General features: G+C 40.2%; 1 protein-coding gene across 1 annotated transcript in view; it reads left to right on the top strand.

Annotated features, from left to right (window-relative positions):
- LOC124613372 overlaps window positions 1-15839 on the top strand; it is a 148340-nt gene that overhangs the window by 83700 nt on the left and 48801 nt on the right. Inside the window, exon 5 of the mRNA XM_047142073.1 lies at window positions 15289-15470. Within this exon, the coding sequence (XP_046998029.1) occupies window positions 15289-15470 (182 nt within the window). The remainder of the gene's footprint in view (window positions 1-15288; window positions 15471-15839) is intronic.

Raw genomic sequence — 15839 nt, 5'->3', positions numbered from 1 at the left:
ACTGCTCTTCCAAGTCCTTTGCTGTCTCTGACAGAATTACAATGTCATCAGCGAACCTCAAAGTTTTTATTTCTTCTCCATGGATTTTGATACCTACTTCAAACTTTTCTTTCATTTCTTTCACTGCTTGCTCAATATACAGATTGAATAACATCGGGGAGATGCTACAATCCTGTCTCACTCCCTTCCCAACCACTGCTTCCCTTTCATGCCCCTCGACTCTTATAACTGCCATCTGGTTTCTGTACAAATTGTAAATAGCCTTTCGCTCCCTGGATTTTATCCCTGTCACCTTTAGAATTTGAAAGAGAGTATTCCAGTCAACATTGTCAAAAGCTTTCTCTAAGTCTACAAATGCTAGAAAAGTAGGTTTGCCTTTCCTTAATCTAGCTTCTAAGATAAGTCGTAGTGTCAGTATTGCCTCACGTGTTCCGATATTTCTACGGAATCCAAACTGATCTTCCCCGAGGTCGGCTTCTACTAGTTTTTCCATTAGTCTGTAAAGAATTCGCGTTAGTATTTTGCAGCTGTGACTTATTATACTGATAGTTCGGTAATTTTCACATCTGTCAACACCTGCTTTCTTTGGGGTTGGAATTATTATATTCTTCTTGAAGTCTGAGGGTATTTCGCCTGTCTCATACATCTTGCTCACCAGATGGTAGAGTTTTGTCAGGACTGCCTCTCCCAAGGCTGTCAGTAGTCTACTTTGTATCGACTCAGGTCTTTCAGTGCTCTGTCAAACTCTTCTTTGCTTAGAACTGTGTTTCCATCTGAGCTCTTAATATTCATACAAGTGGTTCTCTTTTCTCCAAAGGTCTCTGTAATTTTCCTGTAGGCAGTATCTATCTTACCTCTAGTGAGATGAGCCTCTACATCCTTACATTTGTCCTCTAGCCATCCCTGCTTAGCCATTTTGCACTTCCTGTCGATCTCATTTTTGACACGTTTGTATTCCTTTTTGCCTGCTTCATTTACTGTATTTTCATATTTTCTCCTTTCATCAATTAAATTCAATATTTCTTCTGTTAACCAAGGATTTCTACTAGCTCTCGTCTTTTTACCTACTTGATCCTCTGCTGCCTTCACTACTTCAACCCTCAAAGCTACCCATTCTTCTTCTACTGTATTTCTTTCCCCCATTCTTGTCAATTGTTCCCTTATGCTCTCCCTGAAACTCTGTACAACCTCTGTTTTAGTCAGTTTATCCAGGTCCCATCTCCTTAAATTCCCACCTTTTTCCGGTTTCTTCAGTTTTAATCTACAGTTCATAACCAATAGATTGTGGTCAGAGTCCACATCTGCCCCTGGAAATGTCTTACAATTTAAAACCTGGTTCCTAAATCTCTGTCTTACCATTATATAGTCTATCTGATACCTTTTAGTATCTCCAGGCTTTTTCCATGTATACAGCCTTCTTTTATGATTCTTGAACCAAGTGTTAGCTATGTTTAAGTTGTGCTCTGTGCAAAATCCTTCCAGGCGGCTTCCTCTTTCGTTTCTTACCCCCAATCCATATTCACCTACTATGTTTCCTTCTCTCCCTTTTCCTACTGACGAATTCCAGTCACCCATGACTATTAAATTTTCGTCTCCCTTCACTATCTGAATAATTTCTTTTATTTCATCATTCATTTCTTCAATTTCTTCGTCATCTGCAGAGGTAGTTGGCATATAAACTTGTACTACTGTCGTAGGCGTGGGCTTCGTATCTATCTTGGCCACAATAATGCGTTCACTATGCTGTTTGTAATAGATTACCTGCATTCCTATTTTCCTATTCATTATTAAACCTACTCCTGCATTACCCCTATTTGATTTTGTGTTTATAGCCCTGTATTCACCTGACCAGAAGTCTTGTTCCTCCTGCCACCGAACTTCACTAATTCCCACTATATCTAACTTTAACCTATCCATTTCCCTTTTTAAATTTTCTAACCTACCTGCTCGATTAAGGGATCTGGCATTCCACGCTCCCATGTAATAAAAAGTAATATACTACTACAATTATTATTCCTTACAAGGTAGAATTCATAGATGCTAAGATCGATACACTTTTAAGAGAGTTACCAGAAATATTTCAACAACTTCATGAAGAGCATTATTACTTACTAGATTTAGACAAAAGACAAGATTTTACAGGAATTTTTAACAAAGAAGGAATGTATGAATAGTTAACAGAAAATTTTAATTTCTGTATGCAAGGAGAATGTAATGCAATTGTTAACAACAATAGTTCTGTAGAAAACGACTGTTTAACATGAATAAATTTCAATTCGAGAGTAAAACTCTACAATAAATATATCTGTGTATTACGAAGTCCAGGAGTTAATAAACAACTTGTCAACTGTATTACAGATTTTTTTAAATTGTCCCAACAGAAGATTAAAAGAAACATTTGCTTTTACATTAGCTACAGAAAATAGAGTTGAAGCAACAATTTATAATTATATTAATCCAGAATTGCAAAAAAAGAGGAATTTGAACCATTAACAGATTGTTTAGAATTAACAACAAATAACTGCAAAAATTTTGGCTAAACTCCTTTTTAATCTGTTCCAGTAGCTAAAATGTGGCAAAAATCAACAGAATCATTACAGAATAGTTGCTATCTTACATACAAATATTTATTGCAGACTTTTTATTGAGGTAACAAAAATATTAAAAATTCAACTGGAATATAATTAAAAATTGGAATGGGTGATGAAGATGAAATAGAAAAAAATAATTAAATATGTTTTATCTGTATTTAGTTTTAATCACTTACCTATTTATTACGTATAAATCTTTGAAGAGATAGAGTCTGTAATTTCTGTAAAACAAACAAGCTATATAAAATCTGGAGACACATATTTTCCTAAATACAATAGTTTGTTTGCTATAATACCTAAACAAATAAACATAAAAGAACTGCAATTAATAAAAACAACTAATTATACTACATTTCTGCCTAGAAAAAGGAATAAACATTACCAACAAATGCTTTCCATATCCCACTACAGAAATTACACCAGTTAATATGGCATAATTAGTACCTGCTAAAAACAAGTATGATAATCAGAGAACTTAAGCATATAAGAAAGAAAACCATAATGTTTTGATAACACACAGTGTTTAAAGGGAGAACTCAAAAATATTTGGGAGAAGGAACAAAAAATAAGAGAAATGGAAGAAGAAATAAAAATATATTTTAAGAGGCAGTGTATAGATTTTACAGCAAGTGGAGTATATAAAATTTATGCTTTTGCAGTAAATGATAAAAACAAGTATACATATGTGTTTTGGGGCAACAAAATGGGGAAAAAATCTGTATATATTGTTAAAGGTCTCAATAAAATTAAATTTGTATATACAAAGAAAAACAGAAATGTTCTTAAACGAAGGATTTATTTGTAATCCAGACAGTAGTCTTCGACAAGAATTCCGCTTAGAATGGAAATTCTTTCCCTAGAATAGCTTACTTAAAAGCAGTAACTATTTTCGTAAACAAAGAGAGTTTATTGTATAAAGAATAACATGGAGAAAGGATGTAAAATATAAAAATAGAACAGATACTAGGAAACATAAAAAACTGTAAATTACTGGAAGATCTGCAAGAAATGTTAGATCTAATTATTTCCCATATTGCCACTGAAAATTATCGCAGAAAACACAAATATATTTTTAAATTCGAAAATATACAGGATTGTTTCTGTTCGAATTATTGGCTTCAGGAAGAGATTTGAATAAAACAATTGATTAAATTACAACATTAAGATCAAACTAGATGGAACTAAAACAATACCAAATAAGCCCAAAGAAAGGCTTGTGTTTGTTGTTTAATTGTTATTTGCATATGCCTGAAATTGTATCTATTTTAATTGTTTTGATTTTTTCTGAGATAACTATATTGCTATCTTTAGAGAAATGTAATATTATTTTGGGACATTTTTCATGAAGTTCAGCTGAACTTGCTATATTTTTGTGGGTATAATAATCTCCAAAAACATAACAAGGACAGATTAAATTTTCATATTCTGCACAATAAATATGATAACATTATACCCTAAATAAAAACAGAGCCCAGTTCCTTTCTATGGTTTCCATAGTTATATAAGTACATACAGCTGTCTCACAAGGTGCAATATCTTCAGGAATAATTAGTTTTTCCACTGAGTCTAATTAAAATTATTTATACTAAAATTTTTAGTTATGGAAGAAGATAAAAATATACAAATTTTAGATCTATTTTAGAAGATTAAAATGCATTTCGAATAAACAGGAGAAAAATTAAATAGTTTACTAGTCGAACAATACCAAGTAGAGTTCTTACATGAAATTTTACTCACCAATGGTTGTGCAAAAACTACTGTTTATGGTAAAGCAAAACATGCATTCATAGAATTAAAAGATTTAAATAAATTTAATAGAGAGAAATATCGAAAGAAGTTTCTTAAGGCAATAAACAAATGTTACTTAGAAGAAAATGATTGAAATTCTAGTGGGGAAAGCGAAATAGACAATGATGAATATTTTGAAGACGAACTTGATGGAGAGGAAGCTGTTCAAGACTGTAACAGTGGTAGAATTTACAAAAGAAGGATTTAATTTTTATGTGTTACTTAGTGATAATTGTATACTTATCATTTCCCATCACATCTTCATAATTTTTCCTATATTTTCTGTAACTGTGCTAATCAGATAGCAACAATGGACAGCAAAAATAGGCACAAAAAATGGACAGCATTTTACAACATGGACAGCATTGTATAACATTTGTGTGCACTAGAATTTGGGGCATGAAAATGAAGAGCAAAACGAAAAAAAAGAAAATGGACACAAAAAATTGGCATATCGGAGACAAACGATGGGTGAACATTTTTTAAAATTTTAACTTTAAAGAACCATCTTTTTTAACGTTCACACTTCATTTTCCCTTCCTTTGCCCATCGCTTGTCATCGTTTGCCCCAGAAGTCCGTTTTTCCTGTCTTTCTTTTCTGTTTATTTTTTATGTTCCACATTCGAGTGCAGTCAAATTTTCTATCTATTTTTGCTATTTATTTTTTGTATCTATTTTTGCTGTCCATTTTTGCCATCCGACTCGTTTTGCCAACGCGTGAAATCTTCAGCAATTGTAGCAACGTTTCTTTCCCACGTGAGATTCACATGAAGAAGTGTCTCTGTGGGAAATCTGACTTTGTGCAAACCACGAGGTGTCCGGAGTTACTATGTTTCGAGTGAATCTTTCTATCATCGGCATCATGTAAGAACTGCACCAAATGTTGCTAAAGAATAAACATGAGAAGAAAGTATAAGAACTAAGAATTTGTAAAAGATTGAAATACAACAATACAAAAATTTAAAAAGATTGTAACACTCAAATACCATACTGACATATACTATATAATAAAGATATGACACTTATTGTGAAGTCCAACTGTAATTTCACGATTAACATAACGCCCTTGTATCCCTTAACTTGATGAGAAGTATAACAACAAAATAAAAACAATAGCAGGGTTTCAATGACGGGACTAAAACAGTGAGAAAATATGATGGTGCCCACTACGCTGCTAGTTCAGCTGAGTTCGTAGACAACTAAAAGGCATCTAGCTTACATCAAAAATGTTGACGGTCATTTTCTCAGAAACGGTCGAGTATCTATAGATAAGCCGAGACGTGTGTTCACTTATCTTCGCTCCTGTTCCACTGTGGAAAGTTTCTGGGAAACGGGTTATGGCACTTGCTTCGTCCTCTTCGTAAATCCACAACATCGCACTCGCCACGAAGAACAGCGACGCCTTGGACAGTGACTAAGTCCAGAACTTCCACACACGTCTTAACAGAACCATGGCACCAGCGTGAATTTATCAGGCCATCAGCGGCATGACGGCCCCGCCTTTCTGCTGTGTGGGTGCCTTACACCCAAACATCCAGGTGCCAGACATTCAGATCGGTACCAAACGTTTTATGTCGATAAATTATCGACCAAAACTTCAATTTAGTTCGTACTGTGTGCTGTCGTCCAGTAGAACATGCGTAAACGGTAACTGAAAGCAACGCCAGAAGGACGGAGGACAGAAAAAGCGAATATGTGAATAATTGCTTTGTAGATCTCGCGTGGGTGAGTTGGTGGAGGGTGAGGTGCTGCGTTCAAACCCCACTGATGACAATTTTTGTAACTGTTTACCCGTGAACCTCTTATGTGGGAGAGCATTTTCCTGAAATGTAAAATGACTCTTCGGAGTTTGTAGCAATGTTCTTTTGGCAGTCTGCTTTCGCTCCGTTAACTGGAAGCGGCAAACGTATAGAGAACATTCGGTTCAAATTGCTCTGAGCACTAGGGGACTTAACATCTGAGGTCATCAATCCCCTAGAACCTAGAACTACTTAAACCTAAGTAACCTAAGGACATCACACACATCCATGCCCGAGGCTGGATTCGAACCTGCGACAGTAACAGTCGCGCGGTTCTTCTTTTTCGTCGAGCGAATGGTAATATATAATTGTTAAGTATGGAGCTATTGCGTGAACATTCTCTCAAATGAACCTAACTGGTATACAATCTGGATCGGAAGACTTGCTCTTCTTAAGTGATTCAAGTTTCTCCACTACATCGGAGATATCTACTGCTAAATTACTCATGTTGGCAGACGTCCTGGATTCGAATTCTGAAATATTTACATCGTTTTTGGTGAAGAAATATCGGGAGTCTGTGTTTGGTGACTATACTTAAGCAGCAGTGTCATTGATAGTATTTCCACCGCTATTGCGCAGAGAAGGCATTGATTTTGTCTTGTCGATAGCATATTTTACATACGACCAGAATGTGTTTGGATTTTCTGTCAGATTTCGAGACAAAGTTTCGTTGTGGAAACTATTATAAGCATCTCGCATTGAAATCCGCGACATATTTCGAGCTTCTGTAAAAGTCGCCAGTCTTTGGGATTTTCGTTCGTTTGAATTTGGCATTCTCTCTTCGTTGTTACTGCAATGTTCTAACGTGTTTTGTGTACCAAGGAGGATCACCTCCGTCGTTTGTTAATTTATTTGGTATGAATCTCTCAACTGCTGTCTGTACTATCTCTCTAAATTGAATCCACATCTGACCTACAGTTACAGTATTAATTTGGAAGCAGTATTGATTGTCTCTCAGAAAGGCGTCAAGCAATTTTGTATTCTCATTGTTGAATAGATATATTTTTCGTTTATTTTTTGAAGAGTTTGATGTTAAGGGATTGAATGTCGCTACGATTATTAGCTCAGGATTATTTGTGCTAAGGGGTCAAACGTAGTCTCACAACCGCTCACTATTCGAGAGGGCTCATTATCTAACTACTCGACATAATTTTCAGAGAATGCCCTTAACCCATTTTCGGATGATGTTTTATGAGTACTTCCGGATTTAAACTTGTATTTTCGTCAACATATCGAGGATAAATTGAAGTCGCCACCAACTACAGTTGTATGAGTCGGGGCATGTTTGAAATTAGACTCAAATTTTCTTTGAACCTTTCAGCAATCGTATAATCTGAACCTGGTGGTCTGTAAAAGGATTCAATTATTATTTCATCCCGGTTTCCAAGAATGACTTATACCCATACTTACTCACAGGAACTACCTACTTCAATTTCCCTACAAGATAAACTACTTCCAACAGCAACAAACATGCCACCACCAACTGTGTTTTGCCTATGCCTTCAGAACACCGTCAGGTCCTTCGCAAAAATTTTGCCTGGAATTACCTCCGCCTTCAGCCAGCCTTCAATACCTATAACACTATCAATGCTGAAACTTCCTGGCAGATTAAAACTGTGTGCCGGACCGAGACTCGAACTCGGGACCTTTGCCTTCCGCGTTCAAGTACTCTACCGACTGAGGTACCCAAGCACGACTCACGCCCCGTCCTCGCAGCTTTAATTCCTCCAGTACCTCGTCTCCTACCTTCCAAAGCTGTGAGGGCGGAGCGTGAGTCGTGCTTGGGTAGCTCAGACGGTAGAGCACTTGCCCGCGAAAGGCAAAGGTCCCGAGTTCGAGTCTCGGTTCGGCACGCAGTTTCAATCTGCCAGGAAGTTTCATATCAGCGCACACTCCACTGTAGAGTGAAGATTTCATACTATCAATGCTTTCTATTGGGCTTGGAGGGCTGGTACTTTCCCAAAGAGCTACGACAATTTACAACTGTTATACCGATGTTTCCTAGTTCTACGTTCTTTCTGTGTTAGAACCGCACCCTTTTTGTGTTTCCCCGAGACCCTCTAACCTACAAATCGCCCAGTTCACGCCACACAGTCCCGCTTCCGTACGGCATATCTCGAAACTCCAAACACTTCGGCTACCTTTCTCACGGAAGCATTCACCATATGAGCGCCAACAATTTTGGCCACATTAGAATTTAATTAGCTCACGATGCGACCCGATTACTGCAGTGAAAACTTAATGGACGTCAGATTCCACGGTATGGAGGTCACAACAGGCTGCTAATAAAGCGGCAGACGTGGGCACCAATTTTCACAAATAATCCAAAACCAAACGAGGACCTGCGTCAGAGGTAGCTGTTGGATATGTCTCCGTTGGGTTTACTGCCTAGGGGTTGGTTGTTTCCACCGTTAAAAAATAGTACCTGCAGCCAACCTTAAAGGGGAGACTGCACTGACCACTCCAACAGTTTAATGTGTGTTGGGGCGGGAGCGAATTCCAGCCTCTTAGGTTGGCCTTTCCGAAGTGGCGCTACTCGAGCACGTCGAGGGAAAAGGTCTTCTTCGAGACCAGCCTTGCCAGGAAGTTAATTTAAACTAAATGGCTCTTTTTTTCTTCAGCCATCCACCCCATCTTGGAATGTTTTTTAAACAATATACTTGGTGGTTATCATTTTTTTGACCTTTCTATCCGATGGTCCTGTACTAACGCGACACATTGGCGATACAGAATACCGAACAAAAGTGATGTTACAGGGGAAATTTGGACATTAAGTTTCTCAACTATTTAAATATGCATCCAATCGAGCTGTAATCGCGGTTGTTGGATTCGTTAGTTCCCATTCTGCATGAATTTTTGATTGGATTTCGTATTAACTGATAATTCGTATTCTTTTCTTTAAGTTCTGGGCGAAACGGTCGCTAAGAGCATTCCATATTTTTGGAGAATCTTCCAGGAAAATCTAAGTTCATAAACAGCGCGCATGAGCAGAGTGAGTGAGGTAGAATAGTGTCGAAGGCTTTCTAGCTCTATCTGTCCCCTTTCCAATTACAACAACCGGAAGAGACAAAGAGAAACATCTTCCTCTGTGACCGCTTGGACTACGCACAAAATTTTTACGTAAACGCGCTTTTGCCAACGGCCGCCGCCTTACTGAGGTTTTTGATAAGTGATTTGTGGTAATCACATATCACATCTGATACGCCCACTCTTTCCAAATACAATGATAGTTTCTGAACTCGACGCGTAATTGAACCGCTGGGAGACACTTGCATATTACGCTTGTGTATGAGCTTGGTATAGGCGTAATCGATCTGTGTGTACACTCAACTGCTGCGTAATTTGATCAGCTGTCAGAATCGCTGATCTGAACTTGTGTGACTTTATAAAAGGCTGTTTCTTTGTGTGGGCTGAACATAATGGCTGTCTTGTCCTTCACAATATAGGCGTGAAGCACTCTGGAAAATTCTGATGTAAAATTCTACTGTATCAAATGGTTCAAATGGCTCTGAGCACTATGGGACTTAACATCTGAGGTCATCAATCCCCTAGAACTTAGAACTGCTTAAACCTAACTAACCTAAGGACATCACATACATCCATGCCCTACTGAAGCGCCTAGAACCGCTCGGCCACATCGGCCAGTTCTACTGTATCATTTCAAATTTTGTCTGACCCAGGTATTATTGTGTTGGTATACAAGTTCGTCCGTTATTGTTTTTCCGGTTGCTATGAGTTTATTTACCGATTGTCGTTTCTTATTTTCGGTTCACTGTTGGTATTTGAGTTTGAGTGCTGTCATTTTGTCATTTGGAGACAGTAAGGGGAACTGTGGACGCTGGAAGATGGAGTAACAAGTGGAGAAGTCGAAACGTTTTCGACACATTCTTTTGTCTGAATGGAATGGAGGGATGACAGCAGTGAAGGCAACCAGAAACACCTGTGCCGTATATGGGGACAATGCTACTGGACAAGAAAATGATTTTCTCCTGTTATGGAGGATCGTTTTGACATTAGTTACTCTACACGTTCAGGAAGACCTTTGGTGTTTGATGAAGATCGTTTAAACGCATTAACGCACAATGATTTACGTCAGTGTACTCGAGAGATGACAAATGTGGTGAACTATTATTATTCCACCATCACGCGACATTTGCATGCAATGGGGCGGTTCAAAAATCGGGTGTGTGGGTACCGAATGCTCTAAGTGAAAAGCACAAAAAAATCAGTGGGCGGTCATATGTGCATCTCTGCTCGCTCGTCATCAATTGTCTCTCGAACAAAACCGACCTTTCCTATCCTGTATCGTTACCGGCAACGAGTTATGGTGTCTTTATGCTAACGTTCGGAGAAGAAAGGAGTGGTTGACCCCAAAGAAAGCAAGAACTCCTCGTACAAAGACGTGTGTACGTCCACAAAAGATAATGTTATGCATCTAGTGGAACAAAAAAAAATGGCTCTGAGCACTATGGGACTTAACAGCAATGGTCATCAGTCCCCTAGAACTTAGAACTACTTAAACCTAACTAACCTAAGGACAGCACACAACACCCAGTCATCACGAGGCAGAGAAAATCCCCGACCCCGCCGGGAATTGAACCCGGGAACCCGGGCGCGGGAAGCGAGAACGCTACCGCACGACCACGAGCTGCGGACATCTAGTGGAACATCGACGGTGTGGTGCACTGCGAATTGCTTCCCCGAGGTGTAACCACCACTGTGCAAATTTATTGTCAACAACTGAGATGTCTTGCAGCCGCAATCCAAGAACAACGATCTGGAAGGCTACATGAAGTGTTGCTACTCCACGATAACGCGCCCCCGCATTCTGCTAGCCTGACAAAAAATACTATACAGGAGTTGGGTTGGGAAGTCATTCCACATCCATCTTACTCACTTGATCTTATGCCATCAGATTTTTCGCCTTATCCGCTCTCTGTGGAACAACCTTCAAGGAATTCCATTTCCGGATGAAAATGCGCTCCGAAAATGACTCGACGAGTTCTTCGCTTTAAGACCAAGTGATTTCTACAGTCGCAGAATCGAAAATTTACCCCAGCGTTGCAGACTGTTGTAACAGAGAGTTTAGTCATCAATAATGATGACTAAACTCTCTGTTATGTGTATCTGTTGCGTATATTAAACTTATGGAAAAACGCTACGAACTTATACGTCCAATAATAGCCATTGTTTTCGCAATGTTTCTTTTTCTTTTGGCATGCTCCGCAACATAACATTTAATGTATCAACTATGGAACAAGGAACTAAGTATGTGATGCAATAGAAATCTATATACGAGTGTACAGGGTGGAGCAGAGGAAACACACGTTTCTAACCACTGAACAGCTTATGCAGTTATATTTGTAGAAAAAAAACTTTTACATTAAACAATAACATTTTCATTGCCTTTTTGAAATATGCATACATTAATTAGGTTGTGAAAACGTCATTATGGCGTCGTCCCTCTTGCAGGGAGCAAGTCCAGAGCCTCTCCTCAAGGCTCTGGACGGCTTTCTTCAACATTTTATACGACATAGCTTCTTATAGTTTCTTGACAAAGTGGAAGTTCTCACGCCATCGATTATATGGGGTTTGATTTTAGGTGCCACCACAAAAAGTAGTCACAAATCGATAGATAGGAAGATTGTGCGGGCCATCATCGCCGAATCGTGAAATGAGGTGTCGAGGAAACGTTTGTCGAATCACTTCCAACAAGGATGTTCAAATGGTTCAAATGGCTCTGAGCACTATGGGACTTAACTGCTAAGGTAATCAGTCCCCTAGAACTTAGAACCACTGGAACCTAACTAACCTAAGGACATCACACAGATCCATGCCCGAGGCAGGATTCGAACCTGCGACCGTAGCGGTCGCGCGGCAACAAGGAGGTTCCGTCGTGTCAGCTCTTAGAACCACATTTGTCGCATGCTAAACCAATGCCTTTCCATATGTGGAAAGAAGTCCAATAATCCCTACCTTGGAGAAATCACACGTAGCACCACAATGTTGCTTTTGAGATATGATGTTTTTGATGTCTGCGAGCCGTGTTAAAGTGATTGCGAATCTTGTAACTGACATGGGGCTTGGATACGAGCCCAGTATTTACCTAGTCAGATGCAAGAAACCACCTAAAAGTCCCATCCAGTCTGGCCGGCACACTGACCCTCGTTTTCAATCCACCAGACGGATTGAACCTGGGGCTGGTGCACCTCTCCGTACCGGAAGGGGCGCTCTAACATACACGTCTGTCCGGGCGGGTCATGCTGCAGCCTGTACTAGATTACTTAATTCTTGAAGTATGTGTAATTCGTAAAATGAAATAACCGAACCCAATGCAGACGTCTCTTGAACGAATTGGATGAAGCTGGCTTCAGATATGTCAGAAGCACTCCTTAAATAGAAACTGATATTAACACTGTGTCGTCCGGCGACACCACAGTGGTGTCGTGCGTGAAATAGCGGTCAACGGCCGGCGTCACCACAGTGGTGTCGTGTGCATAGCATGGCTCAGTGCCCAGTGAAATCACAGTGGTGTCGTGTGCATAGTATCGTGCAGTGGCCGGCGACAGCACTTCAATACCTTTTTCATTATGTTGGTGTTTTGTTTAGGTAACAATAAGTTACGTTAACAAGTTTTTTGTTTTTATAAGTACGTGCGCACTTTCATCATGGTAGACGATACGATTATTTACGATGAATGCGCAGAAGTCTCGTCTGATGTTCCGGACGACTTGGCCGGTTGGGAAGAAGACACTGGATACAAAAAAAATGAAAGTGAAGCAGAATCGTCGGAAGATAGTGAAATACGTCCAGGAAGAATTCGACGAACGCTACGGTTGCCAACTGATTCGGGTGAATCGGACGGAGAAGACAGACTATGATTTACTGAGGACCAATAATAAATTTGAACGATCTCGGGGTCCACACATATTTCCCAAAGATACACAGAGCGTCGTGGATATCGTAGAACTATATATTGGGAACGATCTATTTGAATATATTAGCAACAAAACCATCAAGTATTACAGTCAAAATAGCAATAGACGGAAACTGGATTTAAAAAATGCCAAATTTGTCGACGTTACGGGACCCGAACTTAGAAAATAGTTTGGGCGTCCTATCCTTATGGGAACTGTAAAAAAAGTAAGGATCGATGATTACTTGTCATTGAATCCGTTGATAGACACACTGATATTTCGCAAAACGATGTCCCGCAACCGATTCAGACAAATACAGGGTGATCAAAAAGTCAGTATAAATTTGAAAACTTAATAACCACGGAATAATGTAGATAGAGAGGCAAAAATTGACACACATGCTTGGAATGACATGGGGTTTTATTAGAACAAAAAAGAACCAAAGTTCACAAAATGTCCGACAGATGGCGCGTGAAAGATCTCTTGCGCGCGTCGTTTGGTGATGATCGTGTGCTCAGCCGCCACTTTCGTCATGCTTGGCCTTCCAGGTCCCCAGACCTCAGTCCGTGAGATTATTGGCTTTGGGGTTACCTGAAGTCGGAAGTGTATCGTGATCGACCGACACCTCTAGGGATGCTGAAAGACAACATCCGACGCCAATGGCTGACCATAACTCCGGACATGCTTTACAGTGCTGTTCACAGCATTATTCCTCGACTACAGCTGTTGTTGAGGAATGAAGGTGGACATATTGAGCATTTCCTGTAAAGAACATAATCTTTGCTTTGTCTTACTTTGTTATGCTAATTATTGCTATTCTGATCAGATGAAGCGCCATCTGTCGGACATTTTTTGAACTTTTGTATTTTTTTGGTTCTAATAAAACCCCATGTCATTCCAAGCTTGTGTGTCAATTTGTACCTCTCTATCTACATTATTCCGTGATTTATTCAGTTTTCAAATTTATACTGACTTTTTGATCGCCTGGTATTATCATCTTTACATTTTTCCGACAGCAACAATAAACCGGATAACGCCGACCGGCTTTTCAAAGTGCAAATCGTAATTGATTAATTTTCCAAAAAGCTTAAAGAAACGTTTAATCTAACTTTAAACATGTCAACTGATGAAGGAATGATACCGTGACGTCTACAGTTAAATTTTAAAGTTTACAATCCGTCGAAAATTACGTAATATGGCATACTCATTCGGATGCTGTGTGAATCGAGTACGGGATACATTTCCTCATTCAAGATATATTCCGGCGCTGGACAACTTTTAGCAAAAGCAGTGATGGAACTATTGACGCCGGCCGGTGTGGCCGTGTGGTTAAAGGCGCTTCAGTCTGGAACCGCGCGACCGCTACGGTCGCAGGTTCGAATCCTGCCTCGGGCATGGATGTGTGTGATGTCCTTAGGTTAGTTAGGTTTAATTAGTTCTAAGTTCTAGGCGACTGATGACGTCAGAAGTTAAGTCGCATAGTGCTCAGAGCCATTTGAACCATTTTTTTGAACTATTGACACCTTCTTATGGAAAGTGGCATCACCTCTAGATGGGTAATTATTATAACAGTGTAGAACTTGCAAAGAAGTTGCTTGAAAAGAAAATTCGAGTATGTGGAACGATACGGCAAAATAGAGGATTTCCGGAAAAATTAAAGCTCGCAAAAGTCAATGTGTTTGAAACTTGTCATCAGCGAAAAGGTGACAAGCGGCCGGCGACAAGCCGAGTAATCCGAATTAGCGCTGCCGGCGTCAAGCGAATAAATTTGTACGAGACGTGCGGACGGCAAAGTGTTAATATATGCATTGGCGCCTGGAGAAGAATGACGCGAACCGTTTCAGAACTACTGCAGAGCGGGTTCATTGTTTGTGGTTCAAATGGCTCTGAGCACTATGGGACTCAACTGCTGAGGTCATTAGTCCCCTAGAACTTAGAACTAGTTAAACCTAACTAACCTAAGGACATCACAAACATCCATGCCCGAGGCAGGATTCGAACCTGCGACCGTAGCGGTCTCGCGGTTTCAGACTGCAGCGCCTTTAACCGCACGGCCACTTCGGCCGGCTTCATTGTTTGTGTACCACTCGTCGCCTCACTGTCAAATATTCGAGACCCTGCCATCGTCGTAACTGAGGAAGTAAACCTCGCCGACTAGCGAGCGGCAGAGAGCCAACAGCTGGGTGCCCGCAGGTGGAGAGCCTGGTGGTGGAGACGCCGGGCGGCTTCCAGTCGCAGGAGGATGGCACCGCGTCCGTCAAAGTGCTGCTGACCAGGGTGCTGACTGGCTGCCAGCAGGTGCTGCTGCTCTTCACCACGGAGCTCGTACGCTACACGGTCCTTGTCCTCTTCATAGAAGGCTGCGCCCTCCTCAGGTAAATGAAACACTGCTACTCTCATACTCCTGTGATGTGGACAGACGTACTGTAGTAATTCATCTGCAAAACGGTTGCGAAAGACTCAAGTACTCTCAGCTCTTTAAATAGACGTAACGTAAATATAAAAATCAGTCGTCGTCGTCGTCGGCTGATACTCGTATCCGAGTTTTCATTTCTCCTGAGATTTCCTTTGTCACGGTTCAGGCGTGGAAGTGTCGTTGATGGCTCAGCAATCCAATCCTAGCGTGGAACAGGCGGCCACAGACATTACAGCTGATGGAAAGTGGAGGACGTGGCTGAGCCTGGAGGAGTTTACGTCTCCGGCGTTTGTCATTCTCCATTCTTCGACGTTCCAGCTCAAAGTTT

The sequence above is a fragment of the Schistocerca americana genome, chromosome 4 (genome assembly GCF_021461395.2).
Source record: "Schistocerca americana isolate TAMUIC-IGC-003095 chromosome 4, iqSchAmer2.1, whole genome shotgun sequence".
NCBI classification, from domain to species: domain Eukaryota; kingdom Metazoa; phylum Arthropoda; class Insecta; order Orthoptera; family Acrididae; genus Schistocerca; species Schistocerca americana.
The sequence above is the reverse complement of the archived record's forward strand: the minus strand, read 5'-3'. Positions and strand labels throughout refer to the sequence as shown.